The 13861-nt window shown below is 37.6% G+C and overlaps 1 protein-coding gene across 2 annotated transcripts in view; it reads left to right on the top strand.

Moving 5' to 3' along the window:
- Positions 1 to 13861, top strand: part of CDKAL1 (CDK5 regulatory subunit associated protein 1 like 1) — a 379742-nt gene that overhangs the window by 107653 nt on the left and 258228 nt on the right. For both annotated transcript variants that reach the window (XM_066323931.1, XM_066323939.1), the window contains exon 6: positions 12413 to 12509. In XM_066323931.1, coding sequence (XP_066180028.1) covers positions 12413 to 12509 — 97 coding nt within the window. The remainder of the gene's footprint in view (positions 1 to 12412; positions 12510 to 13861) is intronic.

Raw genomic sequence — 13861 nt, 5'->3', positions numbered from 1 at the left:
TTAATTTGAGGAAAAGAATAAAACAAAACAAAAGACAAGTGAGCAGTTCAGCGCTGTTTAGCTCTAAGCAAAGGGTATCATTAAAACCAGGTTAGGAGCCTAAGATGTTTGCTTCCTTCTTATTTTACACTGTTAAATCTAAGAAACCTTAAAAAATCAGGTTGCTGTTATAATAGCAATGTAGAACTTACCTTTTAACTTCTGTAATTGTGTAGTGTATTTTGAAGTACAGGTATGCATGTAAGCTCATGTGTCCTGTCCCTTGCTGAAGCATTAAGCTGCCTTCTAGTGATACAGGTAGGCCTGTATCTCACACATACAGCCATTTGTATCATCCTAAATAAGATTAACACACACTTCACTCCTCTGAGTTCTAGGGAAACCTGGAGTGTGTTGTTGATACAAGAGATGTAAGAAGTTGATGAATGGGGCACACATTTTGAAAGGTGTTTCAGGGAGTGCAGTGCTCAATTTCCTGATCTGAGTTTTATTCAAAAGAAAAGTTCTGCCTTCCTCTGACACCTGTTTTAAAGACAAACTTCTGCTTGCTGACAGGCAAAGATCTTCTTGTGTGCAGACTGTTCAGAAAAAAAGGCTCAATTGCCTATTGCATACTTTGAATCTTTGTAGATGGTAGGAAAAAATCATTATGTTTATTAATGAAGTAGTATTTCAAAGAAAAAAAATATGCTTAGTGCCATCAGAGCCTGAAAAATGTACTTGAGTTGCTAGAAAAATTTGGAAGAAAGGCATGAGAAATCTTTTAGAGCAAATTTCAAAGCCGTAAGTTGTGCAGTTAGTGCTTCTTCCACCCTCTCAAATTCTGCAGTGTTTGGGAGCCGTAGAAGAGAATTTCTTTGAAATTGCTGGTGGGAGCAGAGGGATTTCTTTTCTGGAGTTTCATAACAGGATGACAGTGTCCAGTGAGATTCAGTAGAATTTTGAGTTAAGTGAGCTTGATGCAGATTCCTGCATTATTTAGTATAGTTTCCTGGTGTGAGATGTCTTGAATTCTGCAGAGATGCATGTCATATAAAAAATGGAAATGAATTAAAAATATGGAGTGGTTGCATAGGAAGTGCTGTTTAAGTAACTCATATTTCTTAGAGGTATTTAAAGGTTGATATTATATTTAAAGGTTCATTGTTATGAACAGTTTATATGTTACAGAGAAACTTGAACGTTACAAATTTGGTATGAATTTAATATGTGTCTGAAGTCCAGGGAAGGAACTTTAATGAGGAGGGCCTTTTTCATTAGAACTTTAATGCAGGGATGAATCCATTGCACAAGGATAGTCTGGGAGCCTCACAAACATTCAGCTGGAGTCTGCCTCCATTTACCATTCTCACCTGTGGGTGTTCATGCATCAGAAACAAGACTGAGAAGAAGGTTAGAGATGGTTACAGAGGCTTGATCCGTAAAGCACCTAGGTGGTTTTGCCTAGAACTTGCAAAGTTACCTTTAAAAATGACTCATTACTCTTCTGATCAATTATTAGCTTTAAAGAGATCAATAACATACTGCACTGAGGTCTTTGTCCTGACCTTCCTGATCACTGGGATGGGTGACAAAGCTGTGAAATCCTGGAGAAGTGTTACATGTGATTTACTGTGCTCAGAGAGTTACTGCTGCTGGTTAGATACTGTATATGTAGTGCTGTGCAGAGTTAGAGCCTGCTTATTCTTCAAAAGTAGAATATTCCATCTATGTGCAGGTAAAGGATCACTGTTAAGATGGTGGTATGCTTCTTATAGACTTAAATTTTATGGAAAATTTGGAGAGGATAAAAGGAACTAAAACTTTGGGAATGAAGTAGCTGTTGTCACATGCAGTTATTTATGTTCACTCACACACAGAGAATGACGCAGATTATACTGAGTTGGAAGAGACCTGTAAGGATCATCAAATCCAACTCCCAGCCCTGTACAGCTCCATCCCTAAGAATCACACCATGTGCCCAAGAATATTGTCCAAATGCTCCTTGAACTCTGTCAGGCTTCGTGCTGTATTCAACCCACATTGGATTGCTGTCTGATAGAAATTAAAAGTTTTGTTGCTATAATCCTTTAAATTGTTCTGACCTTTCGGATGTGCATATCACCTTAAACTTACAGGAACTCATACATTTAATATTATCTCTATAAATTCCCTGGTGGTGTGTTAAATTTCTAGAAGGTCATCTATTGTGAAAACTACTAGAATGATATCTTGGTTATTTTAGGAAACATTCTTAGGCAAGCTAATACGCTTAGAGAAATTACCACTTCAGCTCTGACAGAAGTTACAATTTTTAGCTCTCTAAATAATACATTTTGAACTAGATTTAGATGTCTACACTGGTAATTTCTCAGAGCTACTTCTAGAACTTGTCTTTTTCTCTTCTTCCTCTCAGCAACCACCCAGGAAATGTTTTCCCAACCACAGACATCAAAAAGCTAAACCAGAATGGAAGGAAGCGTGTTGCATAAATTGTAGGCAAGGAGCAGATGTAGCTACTCTGAACAGTCCCACCTCACAGTGGGAGTGCACTAAAGCCATCTTACGCTGCTTGATGCACTTTTGAGCTTCCACCTTTCTAACAGCTTCTTCTTCCCTTCCCCTGCTTAAGCATCAGTGACAACATAAGTGGAGAATTTTCCCAGCTCTACAGGCAAAAGTGAAGTGCAGTCATCATTCCAGTCACCCTTGATACTGTAGTTAAAATGCTTGAATAGAAAAAGACAAAATATTTTTTTTTCAAAAGCAGGATTACACTTTTGAATCTCTATATGTAACCACAGACCCAAAGCTTAAGTCTCTGAAGGAAATATGATAGTAATATCTCTTCCATTTGTACTGTAGTGTGTGGGGCAAAGCCCTTCTAAAGCATATAAAGCAGTGTAGGAGTCTGTTGCTTTCAGGGATTGTGATGAATTTCTGTGAGCATAGAAACCACTAAGATGCTCTAGCAATACAAAAACCATACAAATGAATTGTATGTCAAAATGTAGTCCCTGGAGAATTGTTTGGATCTTTACCATTGTTTCAGGTGTTCTGTGAAAAAATGAGAAATTAAAGATCTCAATGAAGAGTTAGTTGCAGCCTCTTCATAATTTACTAAGATAAGTGGTGGCTGTGTGGCCTGTTGCAAAGAATGAGGGATGTGTGGTGAAGACCCAGAAACATAAGCCAACTCTCATGAGTCATTCTCAGTTGTGAGTAAGTAAAACATGAACAGGATATTGAGAGAAGGCATTTATTACTTTTTACTTGGTGGGGCTTCACCTGAATTGCTGTGTCTTGAGTGTAGCAGAAGCAGTTGAGGGATAAAAGAAGACTGGAGCAGGTCCATTGGAGAACTGCTAAAATGATCAGGCTGTCATGAGTCAGGCTTGTAGGAGGCTAGTGGATGATTTCTGTTGCTATTTAGGTCCTGTGATCAGTTTTTACCTGTTTTGATTAGGAAGTGCTTGCTGGAAGAATTTAACGCAAACAAAAACCCAAAGGTTATGCAAAATGTGATACAGTGCAATTAGGACAGAATGAAGGTTCCAGTCTTGAGGAGTGAAATCTCTCTTAAGTTTTCTCCTCTGTGGTTTTTTTTTTTTTTATTTTTTTTTTTTTTTGGGAGTGGGGGTGGGGTGTGTATGTGTGTTTTTGGGTTTTGTTTTGTTTTTGTTTTATCACACTATATTATAGTCCTTATCTATTTCATAATTCCTCACAAAAACTAGCCACAGTGGAGCCGCTTGTATAGTATTCCATAAGGATAAAAGAACATGCTGCTTACTGTTCTGAAAAATTACTTCATTGAATTTTGTTTCCTTTTCTTTGTTGGATAACTTCTGACAGTCTTCTGTGCACATAGGATGAAAACTGTATTTAGTGGTTCCCAAGAAGTTATTTTTGTTTCTTTCATGTAGTAGTTGTAGCCACCTTATTTTGAGCAAAAAAAAGCCTGGATGTTCAGAATTTTGGCTGCCTTTCAGGTCTGTGGTTTTCTTCCTCAGCTGCCCTGGAGGAGTCCAAGAAAAAATGAGTTGGCTGTTAGTTCCTTTGTTATCCTTGATTTTTTTATCAGAATATTTCATGTCAGACACACCATGGAATGGTGCAGAGGTTTTGCTCTGATGACTTGGTAAGACACTCTTGGTATCATGTACTGCTCTGTGTGTTTAGTCCATGTAAATTCTGCTTTATTTTTTCTGGATTTTCACCATCCTTACCCTATGAAAGAAGATTCCTGGTGTGTTATACTTAGCAAAAAAACCCTGGAGAAGTACTCATAACCATCTAGAACAAATCCTTTAAAGATTTTGTTAGTGAGAAGCATGCTATACCTCTGGGGGCAGGGGGGAGTGGATTATTTATTTTCATTCAACACTAATTTCATTTTTTAGTCATTGTATCAACAGGGTTTTCTATTACAACCATTGGCCATGCATACATGTAACTTGAAGCTTGCCTGTACTTTGAACCTGAGAGGCAGTGTAGTATTTCACACATTAATTACAATCATTATTTTGTGCCCTAAACTGCACTACTTCTTTTTTTTTTTTAAGATATGAATAGAACTAAGAGGGGGGTAGGATTAGGAAGTTGAAGTAGAATAAATTGTCAGTTAACTAAATATAAAAAAGAGATAAGCTATAAATACTATGATAGAATGTTCTCATTCCTACAGAAATATATGTTGAAAAAACAGAGGAGTAGCATAAAAGCTGTGTAGTTGATATAAAAGTTCACTATTAGGATTTTCACTTCTGTTTCTCTAATCTGTCAAATGTTTCATGTCACTTTTGAAGTAAATTTATAGGAGATTACCTTTCACTGTTTTTGGGACAAGTGTACCTTTTAACATCTAGATGTGCAAAAAATAAATTCAGAATAGGATTAAGTTTCCCCATTTGAAGGGGGAGCATGAAGTCTTGCCTTTTTTTGAAATAGTAGAAAGAAGTGAAAAGAATTGCACAAAGGAGGAAAGAAATGTCAGAAGGCAGAGAGGAAAAAATTTCTGCTAAGGCTTTGGAGCTATTTCTGCTTCTGAAAACTCTCTCAGCATTTATAGCTTCTTAGATTCTTGGTGAAGAAAGTCTAGCATACAACTGGAGATGTAGAAAGACAGTGAAATATTTTTACAACCCTACTACAACTTGTCATCTATGTGCTAAAGGACATAAAGATTCAAGGATGTTTAGAAACTGCTGATTTTTTTTTTAAAGGCAATTCCAGTTTTTGCCACCTGCAGCAGTTCCCTGGTGGTTTGGCTTTCAGCAGCCTCTGCTTTTGCAGGACTGAGTGGGCAGAACTTCAGTGTATTGGGTACTCTGTGCCTCAGAGAAGTTGAGGATACTCATGCTGTCAGCAGAGAGCTGAAGATGAGCACTGAAAGCAGGGAGGAAGAAAAGGAGTTGAGGAGCACAGTAGTGTATCCTACCAACAATGTGCTTGAAACCAAAGCTGATAAATCCCAAATTTGTAGAGCAGCAAAGGCAAATCCTGATGACTGTTTTATCTGAAGAATGGTGGGAGCCTAAACACTTGCAAAATACTGCAGAAAGAAATTTTCTCTCGGTGTCCTAGTGAATACCTTCTCCAGCTCATGGATGTCACCTGTGTTAGGCAGTGAAGGTTTGTCAGTGTCTAACAAGTCCTGGCAGACTGTGCTGTTCACTTGACAAGAGCTGGGGGAGGTTTCAACCAGTGAGTGGGTGTCTTGGCACTCCCTGAGCAGATTGCCAGGCCCCAGTCTGCTCAACAGGCTTGGGAGGACAAATGCTATTTCTAGTATTTTCTGTTACATTACAAGGTCCCTCAGTCTTTTCAATAAACAGAAAAAGGGAAAAAAAAACCCCAAACCAAAACCCCAACCCAACAACTTTGCAAGTATAAGAAAAAAAAATTACAATTTAAAATATATCTGCTTTTTAGCCAACGAGTAAAAATCTGTCTGCCAGCAGCCAAGATGAATTTTTTTAAGGAGCAGATTGTCATTAATTACACTTTCCTTTTAAGAACAGTTGTAAGGCTGATAACTACTAATTATGGGTTTTTCAGATTTGCTTTAAAGTTGTGGTATATTGATTTTTAAAAATCTGTTTCCTTAATCATCTGGAGGGACAGGAACTGGCATGTAACCATTTTTACCTAGCCTGACCAAAAGACATTCTGGAAGTTTCTCTCTTGTGTTGATCAATTCAGCCTTGCTTGGGGCTACAAAAATTACTAGCCAGGGCCAAGGTGAAATAGAGGATTTGTTCCTTCATCCCATTTTCTTCCTGAATACATTCTGGTCTGATTTTTCAGTTTGATGAAGTCTTTGAACTATTAATTTGAAAGCCTTTGTGGGAAGAAAAGACCATTATTACCACTAACATGCTATATTTGTGTGAGTAATGACTGGCCAGGAATAGCTGTTGCATCTTTAATTGCTGCTTATAAAGTTACATTTACAGAAAATTTGAGTAAAAGTCAGGCACCAATTTGACTGGGTCTAGAGTTTCAATTCAGATTGCCTTTTGCAGACAAAGCTGCAGTCACTTCTCTTGCTTGCCAGGTAGTTGGGTGAAAACAAGTTTCCATTCATTTCAGAAACTTGGGGAGTAATTTGGTATGTAGCATGTGAATCCTGGGGTTATTCTCAGAGCTGACATTTCACCTGCTATAAAAAAACTCTCTCAGGGAAGGATATTTTTCTGCTTTTATTTATTAAGTTTTGCTTGGAGCATGTCTTCACAACCTTGGTTTGGAGTTTGACAGAGGGAGCATTTTTATCTTTTTGAAGTATTTTCAGAGAAGATGCGCTCACTTTTGTCAGGAGGAGGACATGCCACTTATTTTTGCCCTGGAATGTTTGCGTGTTACCTGATGGTATTTGCCACAGGAAATGCTGTTTGACAAGTTTGGCGGATGCAGCTTGGCAGTGAGAGGCCGGTCTTTGCTAGAGGCTGGTGCTCCAAGAGCAGTTCAGTAAACTTCAGTAATCAGCATAAGCATCCTCAAATGAACTTTGCATGTTCACATGCCTCCCAGATAAATTATGGTAATTCTTTGGGGGCTGTGGAAGTGCACAAGAAAGCCGACTCTTGAGTAGCTCTGCTCTGATTAATAATGCTGACAAGTTTTCATCAGGTTTTCCACACGCCTTTGTCTATGGGGTTGTCGCTAACGTAGGAAGCAGAAGTTTATGAGTTTCTAATATCCTTTTTGCTTCTTACTCACCCACTCTGCTCAGCATATTGCGACCTCAAAGGTTTCATGAGACTTTCATGAATATAGAGATAAAGCAAGGAGTTCCCGTGTCCTTCTCTTTTTCTGTTCCCTTCCCAACAGCTTTCATTTCCCCTCTGTTTTGGTTCTGCTGGATCCCTTCTCCCATGAGCTAACTTAATGGAACAAAATGGTTAAAACCCCCCAGTCTTGGCTCAATAAATTTCTCCCGTATCAGTGAGTTAAATGGGGCTGTGGAGCAGAGGAGGAGTGATACCAGATGGCCAGAAGTGAGAAAGAGGGGGCGTCGAAGTTGGAGAAAGGTAAGAGCAACAACAGCAGACAGAGCGGATGGGAGGCGAGCCTTTGGGTACTAATGAGACACTGCATTAGCTTGAAGCCTGTAAAGCCACGGTTCAACTTGCCATTTGTAATTTTTAAACAGAAAATAGCTGTGTGATTGTATGGATTTTCAGGCATATATTCCAAATGCTATGTAGGTATCAGCTTTTCATTCCATGGATGTTGCACTCTCTTTAAAACTTGTGGCTTTCTGCTGATTAGTTCAGCAGATGAGAGAGTTGGAAGATCTTCCACATATCTGCATCTTCAGCCAAATAGCATTTCTTTTTCCCCAGAGACATCACAACACCATTTCTACAGCCTGGGAAGTAGTATCTCCTGAATTTTACTTTTTATAACTGTTGGGAACCTGATCTCATCATATACCCAGCTAATACTGTATTTAGCTAGAACTGCTGTAGCAGAACTTTTTCATGTGTACTGACATTTCTTTGGGTACTTCTAGACACAAAGCTCCCCTTTGTTTATGTCTTCACACCTTTCTAAAACACCTGATAGGGACTGTCGTGGATTTTGTGTAATGGGAGGCCATGAGAATGGTATGAATAGACTACAATGATGCATTGCACAATTCAATTTAAGTATACACATCTTATGGGAAAGTTGCCAGGTTTGTTCAGGTACAACAGTGAGGAGGTGAGTGCTGCATTTTGGTGGGAATAGCTCGTGGATGGTCAGTTGTCACATGTCCAGTAGGATTCATGTTGAAATAATTACTTTTTCATGTCAGCTAACAAAGTTATTTCCTATTGTACTTTAGCATTAGAAATAGTTCTTATTTTATGAACATTTCCCAAGTGCTATCAATACAAAGCTGAAGAAGCTCACTATAAAGCACTTTCCTCCTTAATTTCTTGCTTTTCTTTAAAAATTCTTGTCTTGATTCTTCTCTTGTATTTGACTGTTACTTAATCCTGCTGCAGGCAACCTTCTGCTCATTGTTTATACACTTCTTCATTATTTAATTCTACCAACAGTGGGTTTTGGGGGAAAAAATGTGGGGTTTGCAAGCAAAATACTTGGTTTCACAGATCTGGTACTAGAGCAGCACTTTACAAATTGCATATTTCATGCTGACAAGTCTGTAGTTTATCAGCTTTGCTCCCTGCAGACCAGACTGCTTTTTATTTCAGAGGCCTGTTAAGCCTTCCTGTGCAACTGGGATCCCTTGGTGGGGAGTAGTGGTGGCTCCCTGAAAGCTGGGAGTTACTTAAGAGCTCACAGCTTACAAAAGTCCAGTGGGCAGCTCTGCTGATGGAAAGGGAAATGAGCAGGCAAGCAGTGGTGGTCTGGCTCCTCTTGGCTCTAGCAAACACCAAGTCAGCAATTGCTTTCAGTATCACAGATTGTCTTCTGTTGGACTTGGCCCGTCTTCTCTGCTTTCACTTTTTTATTGCCTTCCTTAGATTTGAACCTCAGGGAAACGTCCCTAACTTTTTTTCTCTTGGTGGTTCCACCCGAGTATCTGTGTGAGTCATGAAAAAGTGGAACAGCTTCCTGCACTGGCTGCCATGGTATCCAGCAGTGTTGCTATACACACAGCCCTGATGTAGCAAATGCTTATGGAGGGTGGGAGGTGCTTCTCTGTCTTTATTGTATTACTGACTAAATTTTCTTGGAGCTTAAAAAATAAAATTGAGAGGAACCGTGCAACAAATGACAAAGAATTGTGAGAAAAACATTCCAGTTTGAGAGGGTTCCTAACATAAATAAAAGTGCGCATGAGCAAGGCAGAAATTCTCCAGTTACATTCCCAAATTTCCTTTTTAAAGGCAGAATACATAGAACATATTTAATTATCTCTGCAACAGAGTATAAATCTTGTGATTTTGTACAAATGCTGTGCTGTATGCAGCATTTCAAGCCCCTGTTGTTTTCTACTTGTTTTTTGTTCTCCACCCATTTGTTTCATTGGGAAGTAGCTTGAATAATTCCTTTCTAAAAAAAAAATTGCTCTAATTAAATTTTTATTCAGATGTATGTCTTGCAAGTAGCTTTTAGAAAGGAGTATTTCTAGAAGATGTTTCATGAGTCAATTAAATTGAAAGTTCAAGGTAAGGTTCATGTAACTTAAAAACGTAAAGGGTTCTAAAAGAGAAGATGTATTTATTCATGCCACCTACTATATTCCATGAGGTATTATTCTCCTTACTATTCATGTTTTTGAAGAATAAAAGCTCTTCTAGTACAGTTCTTGTGCTAACTAGATTTCTGAAGAATAATTTTTACAGTCTTTTGTTAATATGAGTAGGGCTCATTAAACAATATTTAAAGGAGGTGACAATATAGCACTGGAATGCATATTTTAATAAGTTATTTCATGAAAACAAGGCAAAAAAAAAATCCTTACAATGGCTTTTCATTTAGGGTGGGTTTTATGTATTGTGCGGTATATTATGAAGGTAATGAAAATTGGCTAAAATTTAGTTCTGGAATTTCCATTTAATTGCATTTTAAAGAAAAAAAATCTGAGTGTACAAAATTCTTTACTCTGTAGAGACCTGTACAACTTCTAAAAAGTTAAATGAAGGCGATGCTTATTATGAAGAATATTAATTTTAAATTTTTCTCCCCTAGCTCTAGTTATAGTCCCAGAAGATATGGCAAAATGTTAAAGCTGTGAAATAGCATTAAAATGCCATTTAATGTGTCAAGGGAAACTTTGTTTATTTTTTTTCTCTCAGATAAAAAGACTTGAATAAAAGCTTTTTCTTCTGTAGTGCTCACAGGTTTTCAAGTAGATGGAGCAGGCTGTTGCTTGCAGCAGATTATACCAGATGCCAAGTTGCCTAGGGATGTGTGCTTTGTTTGCTGGAGACAGGGCTTATTGTCTTGCCTCCAGGCATTAGGTCGAGTCTGTTAGACTATATAAGTAGTGATTTTACCCTTTGAGTGTCACATGGTGCTGTGTGACATTTTTAAGTAATGCATGAAGTATGATTTTTATTTTCTTATTTTTTCTTGAATGTGTAGTATGTAGCCTCTACTGAAATTTTGCAAAACGCTCAAATAACACTGAACGAAAAGAGGGATTTTGTGTTTTGGAGACATGTTTCTATGTTCTGTGCCTAAGAAATACACTAAATTAGCATTTTATTGTAGTTCTTTACATGGTTCTTTACTCAGAGAAATATTATCAAGGAAGAGATGAAAAATGTACATTTATATTATATACTTAGTGTGCAAGTAGAGGACCAACAAAGATCTGTATGGTCAATGTCTGAACATGTCCTGAAAGTCCCACTAAAAAAAAAAAAAAAAAAAAAAATCAGATATTTTATAGACATTTGCTGCATTTATATTGGATATGAAGTAACAATCATAATCCATTTTCCTGTTACTTCTCACTTGTGCTTCTTTCTTTCCTTAAAAATACCTCATTTTAGTGCAGCAGCCAACACAAGGTGTTTGACAGAATGGCCTGTGATCTCCTTTATTATTACAATCGCCTTTATTATTACAATTTGTGTGTTATTATGAGCTTTCATTTGAGCTGTAAATTGTAAGTAGATTTCTCTGTATTACAAGCGTGAAGTGAAAATTCTGAGCAGGGAAACTGTCTGTGGTACCACTCTGGGTTGGTTTGGGATCTTTTGTTAAAATTGACTTTGCTGGAGATCAACAGACACTCATTAAGCATCCATGTGCTTGTCGAGCATCACTTCCTTTAGTGCATTCATCTTGGAGACAGCTCAAGCAAACTGAAGAGTATAAAAATGCCAAAGTACCTGTGTATTGTGGATATTTTTTCTGAAAAGTTGTGTTCTTAGCCTATTCCAACATAATGGTAAACACTACATGAATTCATTCATTGCTGGAGAAAAGATTCCTGGTTCCAGTTTGACAGAAGCCTTCCAGGAGGTTGTGATGCAACATGCAACTATAGAAGATCGTTCTTGGAGCAACCCATAATACGTTAGACCTAGCAAATCTCCTAAAATTATTCAGCACTTTCCTTCTTTCATGTTTTCCACTTGTAATGCAGGAGTTGTGTTGGGCTAATGTGCTAATAGGTGATCTACAAAGTTTAATGAACATTAGCAGGTTTTGCATCGCATTGTGTTGCGTGATGCTGGTTCTGTGCAGGCCTTCCATTAGTTCTGAGACTCAATGCTGGCTTGATACTCACTGTTGAATTCAAAGTGAGTGAAAACGTTACTAATGAAATGAACAGTGTTAACCATTTAATCTTTGTGCTTTGATTTCCTGCTTGATGCTGAGGTTAAAGCCATTAAAGCTAAGGAACTATGTAAGGTTATATCCAGACAAATGTTTCTCTGCCAGAGGCAAGTACTTAAAGCTTCTAAGTGCTCAATATGCTTAAATACTTCAACGTTTTAAAGTAACTGCATATCAAAGTAAATAAACGTTTTAAGTAAACTTCAGAAGACTGATATAACTGGTCAGTTCTGACTGGTACTACATAAATGTGTCTGTTCTGAGCTAGGGGTTCCTGCATGCATCCTGTCCTCTGTCCCTTGCATTCTGTGTAACTTCTTGAGTTGGAGGTAATTACTCTGTCCCATTTTTCTTGGCCAGTTTCTCTTCCACCATTTTGGCAATTAAAGTTAAATGAACTTCATTAGGCCTTTCAAGGTTGTGTTTTTGTCCAAGATAAGCAGGCTCATTGTCTCTATACATACTCCTAAAACTGAACAAGGTGTGCTGTAGCTTCATCTGGGGTTCTTTTGGTGTGTTGGTTTGTTTGGTTTCTGATGCTCAAACATGCTACAAGCTGCTTCTGATTTGGCGAGGTCTTCATTGTGATTATTTTCTGTTGTCACATGCCTAATATGATTGTTCTGCAGTTCGAAATGATAATTAAAAAAAAATTGACACACTGTTTGTCCTTTTTTAGGAAAGCCCAGGAAGGGAAGAAGAAAGTTGTTCTAGCAGGCTGTGTACCACAAGCCCAACCTCGCCAGGAGTACCTGAAAGGCTTGAGTATTATAGGGGTATGTATCTTTAAAAATCAATGATTTTCATAAATGTTTTCAATAGGTCAGTATCAATATCTAGACTCTGTTGCCTTTCTCTTGGAAAAAGGAGCAGAGAAGCTTCCTGCCATGTCCCCCTCCTGTTCATCTTTTTGCATTATACAACATTTAAACCTTCCTTCAGTTGAGGGTGATTTGATTGGCTGTGGCATGAGGGGCGAAAGAAAAGGATGCTGTTGCTGGAGCTGACTTCCAGTGCCCTTTGAAACCTGAAAATTTCCAGGTTTCAATATACCATATTCTTAAAAATATCACAGTTTATTTGCTCTAAGGCAAGCCTTAAGACCTTTATTAAAGTCAGTGGAGGAAGCATAGTGGACCAAAGTGTATGAATTACACAGACACAGCTGAGGGTTTGGTGGTTGTTTTTTTACTTCACAGTATTAAGCAGAATGGAAAAAAGCAATGATTATTTTGTTTAAATTTGAGCCGGTCTGAAGAGTTAAATCCACTGGTGGCTGACTTGTTAAACAGTTACCAAGCATTACCTTGAAAATGAAACCACAGAGCTTTTACTTCAGTAATAAAGTGCTTTCAGTATTCTTTGGGATGTGGTACTATCGTATAATTGAATCACCTTTGGAAAAGAGGAGTAAAATGGGTAAATGGATTTCCTCTTTGCTGAGAGGCCACATAGTTATTGATCCATAATTGGTTGTTACAGCAAGTATAATAATACTTACATATATGTAAATAGAGGGGGAAAAATGAGCAAGTCGCTATCCTTTGACCAAGATTGTAATCTGATGTTTCTGTTTTGATGAACTTAATCTATTAAAATTGGGAAGTTTGATTTTTTTAAAAAAAAAAAAAACCACATTTTTTCCTCTCTTTTTAAAAATTTTCTTTTAGGTAACATGTCATTTCTGAGAATTAGCCTCTTATCGTCATCTTTATTTGAGTACCTAGAACCAGTGTTTCATGAAAAATATTAGTACTCTTGTATTTTTTACAGGAAGATTTCTGTCAGGAGATGAATTAGATGTTAATGCAGTGTTCCCAAGTATTTTGTAACTAGACCTGAAAACACTGAAATGTAGTCTTTGCCATAAGGATGCTGTCCTCTAGTTGTCATTGCTGTGGTAAAATTTACTGTGCTTTAAATAAGAGATCCCTCAGCTCAGAAAGGTTTTAAACTTGAGGCAAAGCTATTAACAAAAACAAAGCTAAGAGCACATATTGTCCATGTTTTCAGTTTGTACATTTATGATTTTCTTGCCATTTTACAAAGAATGTGTGTGAGAGGGTGACTGTATTTAAAGGACAAGACTTGATATCTTATTATTGCAAAATATTTTTGAAAGGCAGTC

This window comes from Sylvia atricapilla, chromosome 1 (genome assembly GCF_009819655.1).
Source record: "Sylvia atricapilla isolate bSylAtr1 chromosome 1, bSylAtr1.pri, whole genome shotgun sequence".
NCBI classification, from domain to species: domain Eukaryota; kingdom Metazoa; phylum Chordata; class Aves; order Passeriformes; family Sylviidae; genus Sylvia; species Sylvia atricapilla.
This window is presented reverse-complemented; position numbering and strand designations above follow the sequence as displayed.